The 21,804-nt window shown below is 37.0% G+C and overlaps 2 protein-coding genes and 2 long non-coding RNA genes across 5 annotated transcripts; 3 read left to right on the forward strand and 1 right to left on the reverse strand.

Annotated features, from left to right (window-relative positions):
* The first annotated feature begins 439 nt into the window (after positions 1-439).
* On the forward strand, positions 440-3,677 carry LOC132177643 (ABC transporter G family member 21). The gene is made up of 5 exons (XM_059590046.1): positions 440-721; positions 811-1,561; positions 2,129-2,314; positions 2,436-2,614; positions 2,771-3,677. Exons 1-5 carry the CDS (start codon positions 506-508, stop codon positions 3,419-3,421), a joined length of 1,983 nt encoding a protein of 660 aa, XP_059446029.1. The 5' UTR covers positions 440-505; the 3' UTR covers positions 3,422-3,677.
* Positions 3,678-5,616: 1,939 nt separating this feature from the next.
* On the forward strand, positions 5,617-6,234 carry LOC132179624 (uncharacterized). The gene is made up of 2 exons (XR_009439944.1): positions 5,617-5,918; positions 6,018-6,234. It is a non-coding gene; the product is annotated as an uncharacterized LOC132179624 (long non-coding RNA).
* Positions 6,235-10,346: 4,112 nt separating this feature from the next.
* On the forward strand, positions 10,347-10,999 carry LOC132179810 (uncharacterized). The gene is made up of 2 exons (XR_009439973.1): positions 10,347-10,632; positions 10,740-10,999. It is a non-coding gene; the product is annotated as an uncharacterized LOC132179810 (long non-coding RNA).
* A 1,486-nt stretch (positions 11,000-12,485) lies between these two features.
* LOC132179480 (isoprenylcysteine alpha-carbonyl methylesterase ICME) lies at positions 12,486-19,445 on the reverse strand. 2 transcript variants are annotated; one of them, XM_059592214.1, is made up of 11 exons: positions 18,797-19,445; positions 17,227-17,303; positions 17,002-17,071; positions 16,846-16,926; positions 16,324-16,398; positions 14,913-15,014; positions 14,666-14,806; positions 13,895-13,960; positions 13,641-13,784; positions 13,178-13,268; positions 12,486-12,874 (listed from the first exon to the last, which is right to left on the reverse strand). In XM_059592214.1, exons 1-11 carry the CDS (start codon positions 19,207-19,209, stop codon positions 12,713-12,715), a joined length of 1,422 nt encoding a protein of 473 aa, XP_059448197.1. In that variant the 5' UTR covers positions 19,210-19,445; the 3' UTR covers positions 12,486-12,712. The 2 variants fall into 2 exon arrangements, 1 of the variants encoding a protein (XP_059448197.1); XR_009439927.1 differs by having other exon boundaries at positions 12,787-12,874; positions 13,675-13,784.
* Positions 19,446-21,804: the final 2,359 nt, after the last annotated feature.

The following is a 21,804-nucleotide window of genomic DNA, read 5'->3' on the forward strand; positions in this document are numbered from 1 at the left end:
CTATCTATATATAAAGTACTGATGATCATCTTGTCATGTCATATTAAGATGAAACAATACTTTATATACAATCAAGATTTTCCCAATTTTGATAATTAGCTATTTAAAAATCATAAGAATTAATCTTATATGGATGAAGGAATCTCCTTAATTTTCAATTTTATGCGTTGGAGACAAAAGCCACGAACGAACAACCTTCATACACGTATGTGAGTGGAAAAGAATGAACATTATATATATATAAAATGATTAAAATACATCACCCCTAGGCCTAAACCCTTGTCTTTTTTATTTTAATTATTTGAATTAATATATAGGCTACAGTTAGAGGCTATAGTACGTACAGTAATATATCATGAATCACACACGAGTCATAGTCTTCTTCTCGTGCCTTCCTCCCTTTATAAATAAATCACATGACTCTTTGTTGCATGTGACCATCTCTCCTTCCCTTCCCTTTTAATTATTTTCTTCCGCGCCATTACTCATCTTCTTCTCTCCTGAGATGATGCCCCCTGAGCAAAAAACTACCACTACTACCGCCGGCAGCAGTCCGCCTAACATGCCACTCACAAACCGCTCCGGCTCCGAGAACTCTTCGGTCCACGCCGACCCTTCCGGTTGTACAAGTACCTCTCATGTCACCCCTCGTTTGGAACATCAGACGCCGGAGAAACGGCCAGCCATTCTCCAGAAATCCTTACGCCCCATTACACTTATGGTACGTACGTACGTAATAAACAAACGGTACACCTGCAACTATACATGTATATAATTGCACAAATTTTTATACAATTTTGTTTGCTGCAGTTTGACGACGTGGCATATAGTATAAGCCTGCGGGCTGTGCTAAACGGCGTTAGTGGGGTGGTTAGACCCGGCGAGCTTCTGGCAATGTTGGGTCCGTCAGGCAGCGGCAAGACCACCCTTCTAACCGCCCTGGCCGGCAGGTTTCCCGGCAAGGTCTCCGGCACAATAACATACAACGGCCAGCCTTTCTCTAGCTCCATGAAGCGCATGACTGGTTTCGTTACCCAGGATGACGTGTTATACCCTCATCTGACTGTGCTGGAGACTTTAACCTATGCTGCTTTGTTAAGGTTGCCTAAAGAGCTTTCCAGGCAAGAGAAAGTTGAGCTGGCTGAGATGGTCGTCGTGGACCTTGGACTTACACGGTGTCGTAATAGTGTTGTGGGCGGGACCCTCCTTAGGGGTGTTTCGGGTGGGGAACGGAAACGGGTCAGTATCGGGCAGGAGATGCTGGTCAACCCGAGCCTCTTGTTGCTCGATGAGCCCACTTCCGGGCTCGACTCCACCACCGCTCAGCGTATCGTCGCCACTTTGCGAGGGCTCGCCCGGGGCGGCCGTACGGTGATCACCACCATTCATCAGCCTTCCAGCCGCTTGTATAGGATGTTCGACAAGGTCGTGGTGCTATCTGACGGGTGCCCCATTTACAGCGGGCATGCGAGTCGGGTCATGGGGTATTTCGAGTCTATTGGATATGCACCCGGGTTCAATTTCGTCAACCCAGCTGATTTTCTGCTCGATCTTGCCAACGGTATGGATTTTCTAAATTAAATAATATACTATTTTTATTATTATTATAAGATGGTGAGTAGATGGCCAAGAGAATGCAGTGAAGCATTTCTCTTATTATTAATATTATTAGTATTTGATGTCTAATGTGGGAATTAACCGAGCAAGTAAAATTGAAGACACATTACATGGCTGCAGTGTGTTACACGTGTGGGCATGCAATATGGGATCTTGTCCATGTCGGCCCCACAAGACCTTTTAAGGGTTGGTGATGATTTAGGTAGGAGTCAGTTTTCGAAATTAATGATGATGACTGCAAAAGAGTTGTTGATAAGTCACCACCCGAAGAGTAGTCAAATGAAGTCAGTTTTGTCTTTAGTCCAATGTAATTGTATATATTTTTGGCAAATCAAAATTACGAGCTTTATGCAATAAATAATAAAAGAGTAAGAAACGGTTAACGGTCCATTTCCCATCACGAAATAATACAGGTTCATCAAGAGATATTTTTGTGTTTGATTCATCATAAACTAAACCAGAAAAAAGAAAGAAAGATTAATTGGGGTATTTTCTTCATTTGGAGATGTAGGTATAGCTCCTGATATCAGGCAGGATGATCAGGTGGAGTTTGATGGAAGATTAGACGACCATGATGATCAGAATTCAATCAAACAATCCTTGGTTTCATCCTACAAAAAGAACTTATATCCTGCCTTGAAGGCTGAGATTCACAGGAATGTAAGCGACCCAGTTCTCTCAACATCATCCAGAATAAGTAAGTGAAAATCAAGTATTAATTCTAGATGCAATATTAAGTTCTTTGAATGTTTGCATGGCGTTATATGTATATGCACAAGCTAGCTAGTCTTCCTAATTGTTGTATCTGTGGGTTACAGATTGTGAGAACCAATGGAGCACCACCTGGTGGGATCAATTTATGGTGTTGCTAAGAAGGGGTTTACAAGAGAGAAAGCATGAATCTTATTCTGGTCTCAGGATTTTCCAGGTCATGTCTGTCTCACTTCTTTCCGGCCTGTTATGGTGGAAATCTGACACTTCTCACATTCAAGATCAGGTATTATAACTACACGCAACTTCCAAAAAAAAAAAAAAAAAAAAAAACTTAAAAGAGTCGTGAATTACCATGCGTTTTAAGAAACTTTTTCAAAATTTAAAAATTTTCATTAACGAATATATATCGATATAAAGAGAAATAAAAAACTTGAAACAGGTTGGACTTCTCTTCTTCTTCGCCATCTTCTGGGGTTTTTTCCCACTATTCAACGCCATATTCGCATTCCCTCTGGAGCGACCGATGCTAATAAAAGAACGTTCCTCCGGCATGTACCGCCTCTCCTCCTACTACTTTGCTAGAATGGCGGGCGACTTGCCGATGGAGCTCGTGCTCCCGACAATCTTCGTGACAATAACTTACTGGATGGGCGGTCTAAAGCCTTCACTCGCCACGTATCTCCAGACCCTGTTGATCATCCTTTTCAACGTGCTAGTCTCCCAGGGGCTCGGCCTTGCGCTGGGCGCGATCCTGATGGACGTAAAGCAGGCGACAACTCTGGCGTCGGTGACGATGCTTGTGTTCTTGCTGGCCGGCGGCTACTACATCCAGCACATACCATGTTTCATTGCTTGGTTGAAGTACATATCTTTTAGCCACTACTGTTACAAGCTTCTTGTCGGGGTGCAGTACACGGCGAACGAGGTTTATGTTTGTGGGTTAGGGGTGCCCTGTCGGGTGCGGGATTTTGCTGCGATTAAGTATCTGGGTGTTGATAATATGTGGTTGGATGTGGCTCCTTTGATCGTGATGTTTGTGGGTTACAGGGTTTTGGCCTACTTGGCTTTGAGGATGGGACACCCTCGCTGACTGCTCGAGTTTGATTGAATTGAGATCTTGTGGGCTCGCCGGGGAAAAATCATTGTAAATTTAGATTCAAATCATGCTGATGGGATTTTCCCAGTTCTTTCTAAACCAGAAAGTGAAAAAGAAAGCAAGATATGAGATGTGGCTGTACTGAATATGATCATGATCATCACTTTCCATGTACTGGGGAACTGATCGAGGCCAATTTTCTGCTTCAATCTTCATTATTATGTGAATTTTATGATTATTATTGTTTTAATTTGTTACTGCCTAAAATCACTCTATTAATTACATTAATCGCGTAATCACACTAACTAAGAACACTTATATCCGACTCAACAAAATAACCACATGTTTGTTAAGTAGCTATAGTGCTCAACAACTTTGTTGGTCATCAATATATACTTGATAATAATAATAATAAATCTAATTTTATTCTCTTTCTTCTTTGGGAATAAAGAAAATAGAGAAATAAATAATATTTTAAATGAAAATTGATAACTAAAATATTGAGTTGGATGTAGGTGCTTTGAAAAAATAGATAGCTAAAATAAAAAAAATGTGATCGTTTAATTAAAATTTAGCTAAACATTTGTTGAGGCGTATGAGAATACTCTAACTAAGAGGACATTCATACTCTTAATTAACTGATGGCAATCTGGTAATTAACTTATGGGTGATTTATGGGAAGGATGAGTTAGGGCCGACAATTTTTGATACGACCCGTGAACTCGACATAAAATTAAAGTGTTAGAGTTGAGGTGTCTAACCCATTTTAATTAAATGGGTCAAGTTAAGGTTGACTTATATAGTCTTGTACTTATGTTTCGACATGACCGGAACCCGACATGTGACATGATGAAAGATAATTTTTGATATGACCCATGAACCCAATATAAAATTAGAGAGTTAGAGTTAAGAAGTTTGACAGTTTAATTAAATAAATCGGGTTAAGATTGACATACATAGTGCATCGTTAATAGAGTGTATAACTATGCTGAAACATTACCAAACTGGACTACATTTGTTGCGGTAGAAGTAGCAATTGAGTGGGTTCTAATTGAACTCCTTCGACCACAATTAAACAGCATGTGGTGGATGACCTTAATTACCGTGGACCCATTAGAGGAGAAGGCCCACAACCGTAGGTTCGTCCAAGCCTGCAACAGAGCCCACTAACCGCAATTGAGAGTAGGCTTTATTTTGTGGCCTATGGTAGACTTTTTTTTTTTAATTTATTTTTATTATTCTTATTATTCTTATTATTTTTTAATTCAAATAATTATCCTTAATTAGAATTATGAGCTTCCGAAAACGCTATTATTAACTTAATAAGTAATTTTTATCTAAACTAATTGCTTGTATGAACGTGTGAAGAGTTTTGAACCAAACGCTTCAATGTATTAAATAGAAACCCCCCAATTTGAAAGGTTGAAGGGACTCTTCCTTTTAGTGTTAGGGATGATTCCATTATCAAAATTATGAGTGTGTTGAGTCATATGATAATTCCTCGCAAGACAAATTCCGCAATTCAATTTCATCCAAAACGGTCCAAGAATTACGTACCCAAATACTTTTTTATTTAATAAATTACCACTTACCTTAAAAACCATAATTGAGACAAAATTTAAATCAAGACTATACTACTCTAGCTAATACTATGATAAAAATAAAATTACCACCTATCCTTAAAGTTTAAGTTAATAAAAAATAGTCACTTAATCAATATTCTAACAGAAGTTTATGCTAATAGTTTGATTAATTTTTCAGTAATAAAAGCTATGGAAACTACTGAAGTGATTGAGTACTATTGGTGTATAAACTCTTTACTCTAAAGATTTTGTAACCTATAATTAATTTGTTTCTGTTGTTCCTTTTATTAATTGCTAGGGCAAGCTGCTTTTGATCTGACTATCAATACAATACTTGAGTGTTTATGAGAAAAAGGGTATGAGCTTTTCTACAAATTAAAATCCCAATTGCAATAAAATGTATGCTATGAGAATATCTACTCGTGTCTTAGAATGAGCATAAAATAATATCAGAAAAATATGCCTTGGGCAAAGAATCTGATACAAAAGCATCCCTTTTTGAAGGCTAAAGAGGCCTCCAGTTCAGTTTATTCCATTCCCATACATAATAGACATGTCACTTCTCCATCAATCCACCATTTGGTGTGTAAGAAAGAAATTATTCCAATTCCCTTTCATCCATAGCATGGAAGCTCAGCTATATATGGACCCTTCTCAGTGAAGCTAATACTTGAGGCCAGCAAACGTAGACAACTCTTTCTTTGTGAAGTGCATTGATCATTAGAGGGAGAAAAGAAAAAATGGCATCAATCAAGACTGAGAAGCCTGCTGTTGGTGCTCAACCACCTGCTCAGGCCAAAAAAGAGCCCGCCAAACCTAGCGGGACGACGCCGAAAGCTCCGGGTGCGGCGGCGTCCAAACCGGCCCCTAAGAAGACTGAGCAGAAGCCTCGGGAGCCTAAGAAGAAGGTATGAATGCATGTTAGAATATATCGTGTGAGATTTGGTAATAAAGCTGCTTAATTAATGATCATTAATTTGTTTTATTTATTTTTTATGGTTGATTAGGCTGCAGGAACCAAGTAAGCAGGTAGAATGAGGATGACAAGGCGTGGGTGTGAAGGGTCCATGAAATTCATGCCAGTCCTCCTTAAATGTTACAATTAATATTTACAGAAGTTGCTTGTGATTTGTATCCTGTACCCATGTCTGTCTTTTTAGGCTTCCTGTGCTAAATAAAAATAAATAAATATATTTGAATAAAGAGTTTGCCTATGGTTTTGTTTGTTTTTTTGGCATTGGGGCAAATTTGATTGTCTCTAAGGGGTAGGTCGATCGACTGAGGACTACGCCTCATGAAGTAGGGATCTTTAGTTTGAATCCACCTCTCCCTCTTCGGTGGACATGTCAAAAAAAAAAAAAAAAAAAAATCGAGCGTTTGGAAAAATCAAAGGCAGTTTCTTAGAATATTGGGATAATAGTTATATCATGTCATTGATATACAAGAAGAGCTCAGAAAAAGGAAAATAAATTGATATACACGGGAAGAAACAAAAAAAAAAACAAATATTTCCTTCAAATTCGGTTGCAAGAAATTCTTTTACCTCCGTCTATTAATTAAACTGACATTTATCTTTAGAGAAAGTGAGAGAAAAAGAAAAATATCCAGTGTATTGTGTTTCTTTTTGAGTTTGTGCAATTTTTTTGTTTTGCTGATGTGGCAGATTTTGAATGGGTGGCTGAGCCTGACCAAAGTTAAACTCTTAAAAATAATAATAAAAAATTGCTTTCCCCATCCATATACTTCAAGCAGTTAAGAAGCATGAATTTATCAGTCAATAGGGTCTAATATGAAATTTGGGAAAAATCATGCCCATAATCATATTCCATGTCGGAGACTTCCATGGACCATGCATGTCACCATGCATCTCTGAATCCTTTGGCATTGGCATATCTGGACAGATTCAAACAGTTGTCCAGGAAGATGTACAAACCCAGGTACCTCAATGATAGGGAATCTGAAATTGATTTGAAGAATTTGAAATGGTACCAATGGCAGGTGCGTTTGGCAAAGGACTTGAAAAATGGAATAGACTGAAAGTCAGAAACGGTAGCAGAATTAATTGATGTGAGAAAAAAAATAAGAATGTTTTGTATAAAAAAGTGAAAAAAAAAATTTGTCTTGTAATAATTTTTTTATTTGAATAATTATAAAAAGTTATTGTTGTGATATAAAAAGTAAGAATGTTGGAGTTGATTTTGAAATGAATTGTTTAGGTCTTTGAGTCCTGTCTAGTCCAATCCTTTGACAAACATGCTCTAGAGATCAGTTAAGCCTACTTCCGCTTCTTTTATAATTGGAAAAAGTACATAATTCCCCTTGAACTACCACCGACAAAGGTTTTCAAGAAAAAAATTTAAAGGTAATGAAATGTCTAAATATGAGATAATAAATGGTCACCGGGTAATTATTCAGTCATGCCAATCACAAGATAAACCAGTCGGTGCAAGCATGAGATAAGCCGGTCGCGATGGTTGCAGGATAGGCCGATTGTGACGTTAGAAAAGTTAAATGAAGTGTAAAGATCGAATGTTAATGAAATAGTGAAGGTATAATGAAAACTATGCATTCGTATGATGATTATGTAAAAATGAGAGAGAACTTTTCAAAAGATAAGGGATCACGTCAAACAGAGTTGATTGTAATTCTCTACTTACTAATTAAGCCATGGATTCATAGTTCTACTTAAAAAACATTATTTTACAGAAATTGAGCAGATTAAAAGCTGATGAAGACGAACAACCGTGGGAACATTAGACTAAGCTTCAAGGGTATATATATATATATATATATATATATATATATATATATATATATATGTCTTGGCATCCTTAGATTTTTGTTTTGATATAGTTGAAGCATAAGTTGATAGATTATAATGTATAATTAGAATTACAAGTTGAAAGGCAGTTGTCATGATTATGTGGCTGTATATATATTAATATATACAGACAATGTGTTATGGTTAGTGCATGCTACGATGACTTATTGTTTATCCCAAGCAGTAGAAAGTTTCAAAAAATAATAATAATAAATAAATAAATATTTGACAAATTTCGCTGTAGTATTTTTGAAAAAAATTCAGTCTCATTGAAGAAGGATCATGAGCAAAAAGTTCTGAAAAATCATAGTCGAAGCTACGAGGTTACAAATCATAGATGCTTACATAAAAATCAAACATTCAAGACCTATCTATGACATCAATATCTACTAACCTATGACTACTTTTCAGTTGTAACACCAGATTTGTTCAAAACAGACTCAACTGAATGCATAGGTAGTTTATCTTCCTCGCTTTGAAAACAGATCACATCCACAACTCAAAGGTCTGGACAATCCTTATTCTAACAAAAATAAAGGCAACAAAAAACAGAGAAAACACAGCCCCAACAGAAAAATAGCCATAAAAGCACAGATCTACTCTTGAGAAGACTAGATCTACTCCTCATCGATCCAAAACGGTCGGAAAACTACATTATTTTCCTCGTAGATCACTCACGAGAGCAGATCTAAAACATAATAGTAGCGCTCGCTATGTGAATAATGTAAATTATTGCATTTATTTTGGTTGCCGGGACGTTACACAATGTGTTAGAATATAAATTAAATAATTAAATTCATTTGTTCATATTAGTTTAAGCTTTTAAGATAAGTGGTGAATAATTAACATGGTATCAGAGCTAAAAGTTATAAGTTCAAACCCTAACTTTGCAATTCATCATTCATTTCAGTTAAATATTCTACGTGTTGAGCTTCACCTTTTGTTAGAGGCTATACTCCCCACTTTTTTGTAACAACTCTTCTTGGAACTGTTGTTGTCTTTCTTGCACCTTTTGTTGTGTATCTTTAGCCCATTTCTATTAATTGTGCTGCTTTTTATATACTGGAATTATATTCTTGTTGGTCTTTTGCTATTGTTCGAGTTCTTGCCCTTACTGTACCTTTTTCTTTCTTGTCTTTCATGTACCTCTGTTCTTAATTAATATTATCCTGTTCTTGCCTACAAAAAAAAAATACTAATAAAAAAGAAAAGGGAAGTATCTAGGCTTTGCTCTTTTGCTGGTAGGATTTGGGAAATCAAACAAAGTTTTATATTCTAACTATTCATATGGGTGTATGCTACTGAAAGATATGGTCTACTCAGTGGCTTAAAAAAAAAAGGCATTTAATTAAACAACATAAAAGATCATCACCTGAGGCATTTCTCTAATCAATCAATCTTCTCAATTGAATAACAAATTTAAGCTTTGTACCAAAAGAGAAACAACTACACTTTATTGAGTGCTAATGATAACAATTCCCTTAGCATGGCATGTGCCCTTTGTCATACTCTTAAATCGCCACTTAATTATCTTAAAATTTTGATTATTTAATTGAATGCTTTAATACTTTCTTTCACGTGTGGATTCAAATTATCTTTTAATAGGTGAATCTCAACATATAAAATATTTAATTGAAATGAGACGTGAATGATGAATACTATATATGTTAAATCATCACTTATCTCAAAAGCTTAAACTGAGAGGAAGTAATAAAGTTAATAATTTAGGACCTGTTTGGGTGCGCATTTGAGGAGTCTAAAAGTGTGTTTAATACTTAAAAAGTCCGTTTGAATAAAAAAACAATCGTTTGATAAAAAAAAAAAAAAAATTGAAAGTATTTTTAAAGGTTTAAAAAGCCAAAACACACTTTTGGCAAAAACTTCATTTCGCTTTTTTGACTTAAAAGCTTTATTTTTCAAACGCAATTCCAAACATGCCCTTAATTAAATGCTTTAACATTATAGCGCCCTTGTACTTCTGCATATATATATGTATGTATGTTAGAATGCTTTGGTAGCATGTTGGAATAATGGAGAAATATAGAAAAGCGGAAGAATAATAGGAAGAGCGGAAGCACACAATGGACTACATTGTACATATTGATATCCTATTATGATAATGGATACAGAGACCTCTATTTATAGAGAGACAAGTAACTTAATAGACTAAGGAAAAGTAAACCTAATAGACTAATAATATCTAAGGAAGTAAATAACCCTAAATAACCCTAACATAATATTCTTAACTATATATATACTTCCAGAAGGTTCTGGAAAGAGAGATGATACATAAGGTTATTGCATGCAGGACATGCATCACCCTGATTCACCCAACCATAGAAGCATCAAATCGTGATATATATATATATATATGTGTGTGTGTGTGTAATTAAGCAAATTAAGCATCTGATGCTAAAGCCCTTCAAGTGCTCTCCGAATGATTGAGTTATTCCATTATCTTGAAATGGCACCAATCCTCTTGTCGTCCTCTACTGTCACCTTGTGATTCGAATTCCTCAACAACAGCTGAGCAACTCTGCTATAAAAGGGAGCACGTTTGGGAGGAGACAGCAGTAGAGGCGACCGATTATATAATTAAGTTACATATATAAAACTTTCGTTTTATCTCTTTAATTACAACAATGGCATCAGTGAAGGGTGAAAAATCAGTGGGCACACAGCTGTTTGGGCAGGCCAAAAAGGACCCTGCGCCCAAGGCCGGTGACACTGCAACCAAAGCTCCGGCTTCCAAGTCGGGTGCAAAGAAGGCCGCACCAAAGCCTCAGGAACCCAAGAAGAAGGTATATATATATTTCGTAATTAATCATCCATGCTTTGATGTGTTTAATTAATATAATTGAAATTACACTTTTTTTTTTTTTTTTTTTTCTGGTGATTGAATGAATAGGGAAAAGGAGGGAAATCGGCATCAAAGCACTAACCATGCAAGCTTGTTCGATGGTAGCAGCCTGAGAAAAGCAGCTACAAGCATGAAGATCAAAGTTATATATTTTGTATAATTAATTAATACTCCTATGGTTTAATTAGTTAATTTGTATAATCATGGGAAATCGATATCTAGCTATGTACGTCAGCTGCTTAGGCATGGCCTATTGAAATAACAAAGATCTTCTTGCCATATATATATACCGACTTTTATTTTCTCAATATTAATGCTCTCCTTTCTTAAAATTATTTTATTATTAGCTTTGATCAACTGATTTTAGAGGGTGTTTAATTTTGGCTTTTTGGTTTGATGTGATGTGAAAGATTTTTTAGCATATTGTAATTTGAGTTGTTTGTTATTATTATTATTATTTTGGCTAGAAATTTATAAAATTGTCTTAAAAAGTGTTGTCAAACGAGCCCATATACATAACCGTTGCTGACTAAACGACATGCCACTTTATGAAAAACGACAGGTATAGTTTCAGATAAGGATATCCTTTTTTTTTTTTTTTTTAGGCAAAGCAGTAACTACGCTAAACATATATATTTATGGGAAAATAAATAAATTTTCAAATAGATCTCTCGATCAAGTTACCATCAAATTAATTAATAGTATGTTATATCAAACCAATCAATTAATGCGATCATGTGGCTCTTGTTTGACTCAAGATAAAAGTAAAGTCCACTTAACCCCCTCGAACAGTTGAACTACTACCCCAACGACAATCTACCCTCCAAACTATTAATTACGACAATTTACTCCACAAACTACCAAAACAATGACAATGTACCCTTAAGGGGGTTAAGTGAACTTTACCCATTAAAAAAAATACTCTAAATAAAAAGTTTAAAAGTTTAAAACAATTTTTTTTTTTTATAAAAAATATAGAGGTGGTTAGTCAACTTTGCCACGTACAATTGGCATATGATGTGTCAAATGAGAGCCATGTGGCATTAAGTTACTTGGTTGGATGTAGTACCCCATTAATTAATTGAATAGTAGGTTGATAGAATGACTTATTTGAAATTAGAGAAATTTTAAGGACCTATTTGTTGAAATTAAAAATTCAAAGATTAAATTAAAAACGACCTCCTTCATGTTTTGCCATGAAAACTATTGATGCATAATGCATCACAAAAATTATGACTTTATTTTTTTTTTTTTCTTGTAAAAAATAATATTTATTTATTAGGACTTATGAGCCTTTATTTATACTGATTAGACATCCTAATCCATTAAGAATTAGAAACCTTATTTCTTTATTTATTCTTAAGACTAGGGCCTGTATCATTGTGTGTTTTGATGAATGAAGCTTGTAGAGATGGGTTTCCTAATGTTCTTTCAACTTTTGCATATTCCTTATTATTCCTGGTATTCTGAGTGAATCAATCAATAAACCTAAAAAGAAATTTGCTTCCAATAAAATCTAATTTTCCTACACACTCCCTGCATCAACTATGACATATCTTTCTTATCCATTAAGAATTAGGAACCTTATTTCTTATATCTTTAAACAAAAATTATTTGGCAGCACCAATAAAACAACAATGCTGGGAACAAATAATTAACAAACATGTTTAAGGAATGATCATGTACCCTTGAGTTGAGTGTAACCAAACTAAAGAAGGATCATAGCTAATCCATAGTATTATCGAGATCCAACAAAGATTAAATTGTCCATTAATAAAAAGAATGATCATAGTCTATAGGAAGATCTGTCCTGAAAACATCCGTATTTGAAGCAAATACCATTACAATCTTTAACTATTACGCGGGAAAAATAAGAAATCCCATAAGAATGCACAGATGCAGAGAGAAAGAGAGAGATAGGCTGCTAAGGGTTACAATTATGACTGAGATATTTACAGTATGCGGAGCTGAATCAACAAAAATATGGGTGTTTAGGTTAATAATTGAGTGATCAAGAATGGTTAGAATGGGCTAACTCTGCGAGCCAACTGCAACATAAATTCAGGTACAAGGCGCCTTCTTGGAGGAGCCACTGCATCTTTGGCGAGGGCCTCCATGTCACCAGCATGAATATTAGCTACTAAATCTTCAAACATCTGATCTCCACAACCTCTCATCGGATCCTGAATACCATGTGCATAAATGTTTAAACATGAATGGTAAAGATAAACCAGTTTTTTTAAAGAAGCAGGGAAGAAAATAAGCATCTGAAGCAATTTCAAAGATGCATTGACAAAAAAATGAATAGTTATGCAACTGTTGCAGAAACTCTCAGCCTATCTAAAGAAGAATCTTAGCCAGTTGAAAGGAGCATCGCTTACAGACACAAGAAAATGGCATAATCACCCCAGTGGTTTCTGCAATCCACAAAAGCGACATATTGATGAAACAAACTAAAAAGGAAGCATTTTAAGTGGTCCCTTTACCTGAACAAACAAATCTGTGTGACTCTTTCCTTCATACAAAATTGATTCAGCTTTTACCCCAACACTTTTAAGAGTTTCAGCAAAATTCTTACTGCACAAAAGAAGATGATAATTAGATCCCATCAAAGCACTTCAAACTTGTTACATACATTTACAAATAAATTTCACTACTAATCTATTGAATTAATAGAATAAATTTCCCACTCCCATACTCCCAATCTCATACTCCCCGGCGTAGCTTTTAAATTTACCATTGGATCAAAATCCAATAAGATCTGAAGGACAACTACACCTTTCAAAGCTCAGTAATGTCTTTGATAATTTGACACTATGTAGTACTATTACTTTGAAACAAGAATGTCAGTAATAAAATTTATATCAACACCCCAACAAACCTCATACATCATTTAATGAAAAAATAATTAGATGCAGTCATAGAATTCAATCCAGAGCAGACTCAAACCTGTCATCTGAAGGTATGGAATAATCTGCAGTACCATGAAATAAAATAATAGGTGGCAAGAGGGAAATGGCATTTCTAATGTCCGGGTCCTGGACCATTACTTCAGGAGAGAATCGTCGAAGGGATTGTTCCCCTTCCATTATGCTGGATGAAATTTTAAAGTGATAAGTTAAAAGAATTTACTGGCAGAAATATTAACCAAAAAAATATTTCATGTATAACAATAACTTACTAGCAAATCAGAGGGCATGTACCTTAAAAAGATTGAACGGTACAGGCCTCGATTATGGAAGTGATCTATTAGGTTAAACAAATTGTACCTGTTTGTGGAATTACAAGTAAAACTATAAGATGAATGCAACTTTTAAGTTCAAACACAAGAAACATAAAGGAAAAAAAATGCTTGAAAAAAATAATGCAACAGGGGAAAACAAGCGTGGTATCATTACTAGAATAAGACGATAATGTTCATTGCTGTACTTTTTGCGAACTGGTAAATCACAAAAAGTATATCCATAATTATATGTAAGCGTATTTTTTTTTTTTTTTGCAATCATAAACTTCAACAACTTATGTCACTTGGATAAGCATGACAATTTAAAGCTTCCATTAATCATCGTTGCACTGTGAAGCCCTGAAGCTAAACTCAGGCAAAAGGCAGAGTCAACTGAGTAGATTCACAATAACCCACCAATATCATAGTCAAATTCTGCACTTCCAATCCTTAATACTTTAAAACAAACACTTCAGAAGCAAAGACAAAAAGATGTAAGCCGGAATGATCCAATGGAAGAAATTCACATTTGACTATGGCATGCAAGATGCAATATTCTCCAGACCTCCACTATGAGATATTCTAAACCTGAAAATCAACAAATTATTACCTCCTGACCAACTGGTTGATCACCTTAATGCTTTGGAATCGATTTCAAGTGTCAAATCATGAGAAGCATATAATAGGATTTATTGAGCTTGAAATATATTGAAGAGTTCCACATGGTTCAAAAAACTTGCAACAGACTTACCCTCCAGATAAACCGAAATAAGTCTTTATCTGAGAGACACTCCAAGAAGTGTTCTCTCCTTCACCAGCTTCTTTAATTGCCTGCTCCAATAGCGTGCAAGCAGCAAGATGTGCACCAGCTGACTGTCCCATGAGAAAAATCCTACAGAAACAAAGAATCAGCAGAACAGCTTGATTAGATTAATCCCCCACCCAAAATAAAAGTCGTGCTTTAAATTTATAGAAAAAAAAATTGAAGAATCTTATACCTATCAGGATCACCTCCATATTCAGCAATATTGTTGCACACAAATGAGATACCTTGAGAAGCATCCTTTACCATATCACTCATAGTTCCCTGAGGGAAATTCCTGCATGAATTTTCAATTAAGATCCATAATAGTATGAGAAAGTATTACAGGTGGATACATGTTATGCACTTTATACTGAAATCACACACATAGAGGCATCAATCTCATGCAAATTAAATTCAGGCTTTTTGGACGCTATATCCATGATTATAACATCAAATGAAGTAATCATTTACTGTGAGAACCTATGCTAAAGTTTTATTCAAGTAATTCCTTGGGATGTTTTACCAATACATCTATTATCTAAAAATGTTCAAGCAGGCATATTACTTGTCCATGTCCATGAAAAAGAATATATACAAGCATGCACATGGAACAAGTCAGAGTAATTAATAAAAACAAGTGAAAAGTTATATTTATACATAGACAAGATTAAAACAGAAGAAATTCCAAGTTCATAAACCTAAGGGCTTAAAGGTATCACATGAAAATTGAATCAATCAATGGTCTTATATAACATTTGAACACATAAGGGGGAAGCCTAATATGCAAACAACGTTATCATGAACAGAAACAAGGATAGTCCCCATTCATCAGAATATTCTTTCCTTTTCCGGGGGCACTTCAACTCAATTTTTTTTCGTTTTGCAGTAAGTCTGAGCTCGAGCACGTGTCTTTGAGTCTTAATGATGTATGACAGACTTAGAAAATCTGTCCAAAGTACTAGTGATGGACTTTAAGATAGGAAAAGTTATGATCCTGAGGTTTTTTATAGTGAGAAAAAGGCTCTAGGATTTGTAGATTGAAGTTTGAGTTGGGGTTGTAAAAGAGAAAAATAAAGGAGAGAACTTTGTACTGGTGAGGGGCTTAGTGAATGGTAACAGTGTGCAACAAAGAAGCATATGAGAGGAAAGAGATAGTGAAAGAACACTCCAGGCCCGCATGCCTTTTATAACACTAAACACTCATAATTATCAAAATCAAAACTCCTTCAGCTGTGTGAAGTCCCAAAACATGAGTGAAGATGGCAAGAAAAGTAGCAAAAATATAGTTAAACAAAGGACATGGTCCTAGATAGTGCTAAATGGCTAGAAAGGAAACGTGTACCCATCTCTATACAGTTTTCTTTTTAATAAAGTGGCTTTCAAAGATTTGTAGGGTTGTAGTAGTCATTTATCTTAAGCAGCATCACACATCCCAATGGCTGTTATACAATTTAATATTGATAACATTAGCAATGCATTAGGGACAACTAATGACCTTAATAAGAAATAAAATGTTACAACTTTTCTAATAAATATCAAATAGAGGCAGCGTTGCACACAAACAAATCTCAACAGTATTATATCGCTTGAAATGAATCATTCACCTGTAATCTATGCATGCCACTATGATGTCTCTTTCTGATAACTGTTGCCCTAAAAGACAACCCCATGCTTTGTAACTGTATCCAAAGAACGAAGTCTCAAAACAAATTGAAGATGTAGATAAGCAGGTATATGATGCAAGAAAAAAGCATAAATTTTTTTGAAATCAACAGAATCTGACAAGACGTACCCTGTTTACAACTTAAATCCACTTTTATGATTTTACGAATAACAAACCAAAACAAGATTCTGATGTGATCATGGAACTTAGAAAAGTCACTTCCGTTTGTTACTTGCTTCCATACTGTATTGTTGCGTTCTCTTCTGATGGTGTAAGTACTTACCACCATTTTCAATGGCAATGTCAGTAACATTTTGTAGTTTTATCATACTAGTTAAATGATGTCTCTATCAGTTGCTTACGATATGCACGTAAGACCAAAAGGATTTCGGCTATTATTACTATCTTACTAGACATCCTACTGCAACTTCACTCATCAACTATCAACAAAAAAGTTTCTCACCCAATAATCCAGGCTCCACCAGTTATAATTGCAATGACTGGCTTTGGTCCATCACTATTTTTGGGTAGATACAGATCCAGCCTGCAGAACAAAATTTAAACAATTCATGCCACAAATTTAGGAAATTGAACAGGATATAAAATTCATTAATATTACCTATTTCTTGGCTGATCACCATATACTATACTTCTGCGAATCTGACGGGAGAAGAAATAGTAATATCCAACTACAAAAGACAAGCAGACTAGTTATGCCCCACTAAAATGGAAAAATATAGCTCAGTCCCATCTGACTGATAGAACATACCTATGTCTAAGTTGTATGCAACTAAAAAGTTTATATGCGTGAAACTTCTGAAACAGAACACTAAATGTTACAGACCTTGAAGAAAACCTGGGATAAGTAGCAAGGCGTAACAACCAAGGGCAAGAAATCTTGTAATCCATTTGTAACCTAACCTGAATAAAAATAAATGATTAGAAAGCATCTAGTAATCAGATAAGCTAGATAAAGCATCTCAAACAAACGTTAAAGCATGCATAATGGAAATTTAAAATTCCCAGGGAACTTAAAACATGGCACAAATGAAATCGAAACTACTGCAAATGTTCTGTTTCCTACTTTCACTGAATGTAAAAGTGATTGGGGTGAACTGGCCTATATGTTAAAGCCCACGCATAATAGATTATGACATTTCACTAGCTCCAAGCAGTTGCCATTGGTCACATATTTTTAGATTATTTTCTTCTATATAACTGTCTGGATGTTCTTTCCACCTATCCTGTCCTTCTTAGAGAGCCTACTTCATATATGTTGTCTCCATTGCACACTTCAAACATGTTTAGACTTTTTCTCATGACCAAATTTCCATCACACAGTTACGTGTAAAGGCTACTTCTTGTTTGCTCAGATGCAATTACTTGTGAAAGTAACACGCAAGGCATCTGAATTTATCAATGTTCTTTCCAACTTTCATATTTCTCTTAGACAGTCTATTTCATATTTGTAGTCCCAAATTACCTAATCCATACATGGTCAAACCTTCTTGATCAAATTTTCCCCAAATAATTTTTTTTTTTTTTTTTAATCAAATATCATTAAACGTGTAAGGCGTTCTAAAATACACAAAAAGTATATAAGAGAAACCACCTAGCTAATAGAAACAAAAAGAATAGAGAAATCATGGTAACTAATCACCAAAGGAGAAACAAAAGTAGCTGTCCAAAGATACAAAGTATTGAAAAATAAAGACTCAATCTCCTCCACTAAGAGGTCCTTAAAAATTCTGTCATTTATTCACTCCATAGACACCACAAAAGGCACGAAGGCACCATCTTCCTCACAAAAGCACTCCGAGAGCTACCAGCAGTTTACCAACAAGCATGCAAGTTGACCTACTCGCTTAGGCATAATCCATGACGGGAAACCCTCCAAGGCAGGGCCACCACTCCTGAAAGGCAAACTTCGGACTTGTGCAAGGTGCCTCCTACACGGATTATGTAAGACTCAGTTTTGCCACAGGTGTGATCCCAAAGAATTGTTTGCACTCAAGAAAACTCAAACCTTAGACATGATGAAGATGCCATGCCGTCAAAGGCCTTCACCACTTAACCAACCCCTTGAGGTTATTTCAAAGACAATTTTATCTTAAATTCTATTGGGTAAACCCTGTAAGCAAAAACTCAACTTTCCATAATAAATCTAAAAAAGGAAATACCCACGCAATATAAAGCCAATTCCAATGCACAAAATTTTTCAGCATGATATTGAGCGCACATCTCTATTTTATTTTATTTTATTTTTTTAACAATTGTCACCTGAAACATTACACAGAAATCACACGACTATGAAACACCAAAGACATAATACAACGGTAATTATTATCAATTTCTCGGAAACTTATAAAAAAAAATAAAAAAATAAAAAAAATAAAAAAAAGTCAGAAATTTACCCAAGATATCTTAAGAGCTTCAAACTCAATTGGGTCACCAAGAACGTCTCAGCGGCGGCGTGCCCGACATCATTGCCAAATGACTGGCGGCGAGGACTGGAACTGGAGAGTGAAGACAAGGAGTTTTCGCTAGCGATCCGGCGCCGCCGCTGCTGGTAGTAGCTGCTAGAGCTGGTGGTGGTGGTGGTAGTGGCGCCGGAGTAGCTTAAGGTCCTGGGGAGAAGGGGTTTGATGGAAACGGCTTTCTCATCCTCAAATGATGAAGAAAAAAGAAGACAGGCCGTTGGGTCATCCTCTCCTGCCTTGACTAACATTGTGGCCGTGGAAGCAGCATACGGCATGGCTGAAGGGGCTGGATGTCCCAATGAGGAATGTGAAGGCGGGTTGGAAATGGGTAGCAAAGGGGAAGGCATCTTTCTTCAGTATTTATTTATATGTAGAGGGCGATCAGATGCGAAGAGAGAATATATGACAGCAAATCTTGAGCTGGGTTACAACTTACAAGTGTTTGCTTAACTGTTTTCTCGTTGGGTTGGCAAAGCGTGCAAAACTGGCGGATCCGAGGATGAGGATCCAACGTCAAAACCCACAAAGCTCAAACTCAGAATTGGAGGTAGCAGAGTCAGAGAGAGAGCGAGAGAAAGAGAGAGAGAGACCAGTTGGCTTTTGCCACATGGCGTGCTTTCTTTGGTTTAGTTTCCGTGGGTTTTGGTCCATTTGGAGAGGTTGGAATCGGTCGTTTTGCTTTCTTTCTTGTCTTACTTACTCCTCATTTTATTGAGAATAACTTCACTTCGGTTGTGGCAAACAAGGTGGGTTTTTTGCCCTCCAATAGCTGAATGTCAAATCAGCGTAGAGCAAGAAAATAAAATGAGAACACATGCACCTAATTTTTATCCCCTCACAGCTCCAGCCACCTTGCCTCCGCCAGAATCGCCACCGCCTCCGCTAGAACCGCCGATGCCTCTCTCCCTCTATCTCTTTGTCGGCCACATGGGGTGGTGCGGGCCACCCCAGAACATTTTGGGGTACACGGCCAAGTGCCACCCCAAAGAAGACTGGGGTGGCGCCAGCCACCCCAAGAACATCTCCCAGGGCTTCTCATGCACACCTCGCCACCACGAGGGCCATCAGTAGGCCACCCTAGGGCTCTTATGTGGTCACAGCCACCCTAGATCTTGTCGGGTGGGGTTTCAAGCGGCCACCTCTCGGAGAAGCTTGGTGTCAGCCACCCCGTGATTTGTTTCAGGGCGCGCACAATTCTGGGCACTACTCAGAGGGCTGTGGAGCCACCCCTTGCTCCCAGGGGAGTGCCACGGCCACCCCCAGCCATTGGGTGGCTCTGCCGGGCCACCTTTGGTGGTCGGCTGCCACCCCTGGCTCCTGGTGGCCACTGGACACCCGGGGATGGGTCGGTGCTCTCGGTCAGCTTCTTAATTTTCGCTTTTGGTTTTGTTTCATTTCAAAGCTTTTTTGCATTTTTCTTAAAATGCCGGGATGCTGCAGGATTGTGGCAAAAGGATCTATGTTTTCTCAGCCACAACCCAGAGAAGAAATTTCCATTTTATTATGTTTTATTTTTTCGAAAATCTTCCTCGCTCACCATGAAGTAAATGGCCAAACACCTTTACACCCACCAACCGGGAAAGATTTATTAACTAAGTTTTGAGCGAATCTACAAATGCACTTCTTACTCATTACCTTAGAATATGTTTCACCCTTTCGTTTAAATGAAAACCATCAAGTATAAAATTTCTCCTTAAAACTCCCAATTAACCCTTCTTACAAGCAAGCCCTCGCCACCGGGCCGCTTCCACGCTTCACTTAGCCGCCCCACCGCCCAAGAAGCTGTGTTTCCATCAGCTTTCCCGGCCAAGCCATTCTGTTTCCACTGGCCTCTCGGGCCAAGACGCTTATTCCTCTGCATTCAAGAAGCTATTCCCCGCGACCCACGCCTGTGTTGGATGTCTTAACATCTGGGCTCGCTACTCCACTTCAGTTTTCGAAATCGACTTCGAAAATCCAACGCCGCCCAACAGGCCGATCCCCCGTCGATTCGGCTGCCCACCGCCTAGCACCAACAGGCCGATCCCCCGTCGATCCGGTTACCCACCGCCTAGCACCAGCAGGCCGATCCCTCGTCGATCCGGCTGCCCACCGCCTAGCACCAGCAGGTCGATCCCCCATCAATCTGGCTGCCCATCCCACTAGCCTGAAATCACTTATTTGATCCCCTGTTGGAAGGCTCTTGCCTGAAATCGCTTCTCAATTTTTATTTTTATTTTCCTGGTTATTTAGTTGCTTTTACATCAACTTGTAGTGCATGTGATGGAATTTGTATAGTTGCAGTGGATTGATGTTGTGGATTGATTTGTTTAGTGATTATAGGTAGCAAATCCACAGATTTCTCATATTTTTAGTCTCTCTTTTTTGGGGTTATTTTGTTGTTTTTACATCAATTTGTGGTACAAAAAATGTGATGAATTTGTATAGTTGCAGTAGATTGATGTTGGCTTTGCAGTGGGTTGATTTTGTTCAGTGGATGAATTTGCATTGATGTTGGCTTTGCAGTGGATTAATTTGTGGATGAATGATGAATTTGTATGTAATTTGAAAGAAATTGCAATTGCAAAATTGCCAAAAATGTAACTGACACAGTACAACCATATTTTTTTGAAGAAAAGAAACAATTTTTATTGAACCAAATCAGAAAAGAGCAGGAAGCTATTTAGTTACAACATAGCAGATGCTCACAGGAGCATCTCCATTCCAAAATTTGGGAAAGCAAAGGTTCAAGGCCTCCTTTGCTAAAATATGAGCCTGATTAGCCCTCCTACACACTTAGCCACACTTCCACCATACATCTGATATTGCCAAAAAAAATGTAACTGCCAGTACAACCAGTCAGCTTCAAAAAAAATCACACTGCAGACCACTACCACTACAACTTCAAGGAGGTGATGTTGTCTGCACTAATGTTAGATGAATCCACAAGATCTTGAGACATG

This window comes from Corylus avellana, chromosome ca4, assembly GCF_901000735.1.
Source record: "Corylus avellana chromosome ca4, CavTom2PMs-1.0".
Taxonomy (NCBI): Eukaryota; Viridiplantae; Streptophyta; class Magnoliopsida; order Fagales; family Betulaceae; genus Corylus; species Corylus avellana.

Coding starts and splice junctions, on each gene's coding strand:
- LOC132177643 (XM_059590046.1), top strand. CDS start 506: ATGATGCCCCCTGAGCAAAAAACTACCACTACTACCGCCGGCAGCAGT. Junction 1,562..2,128: donor TCTGCTCGATCTTGCCAACG/GTATGGATTTTC, acceptor TTGGAGATGTAG/GTATAGCTCCTGATATCAGG. Junction 2,615..2,770: donor CTTCTCACATTCAAGATCAG/GTATTATAACTA, acceptor AACTTGAAACAG/GTTGGACTTCTCTTCTTCTT.
- LOC132179480 (XM_059592214.1), bottom strand. CDS start 19,209: ATGCCTTCCCCTTTGCTACCCATTTCCAACCCGCCTTCACATTCCTCA. Junction 17,304..18,796: donor AAGCTCTTAAGATATCTTGG/GTAAATTTCTGA, acceptor ATTTTTATTCAG/GTTAGGTTACAAATGGATTA. Junction 17,072..17,226: donor TATCCCAGGTTTTCTTCAAG/GTCTGTAACATT, acceptor TGTCTTTTGTAG/TTGGATATTACTATTTCTTC.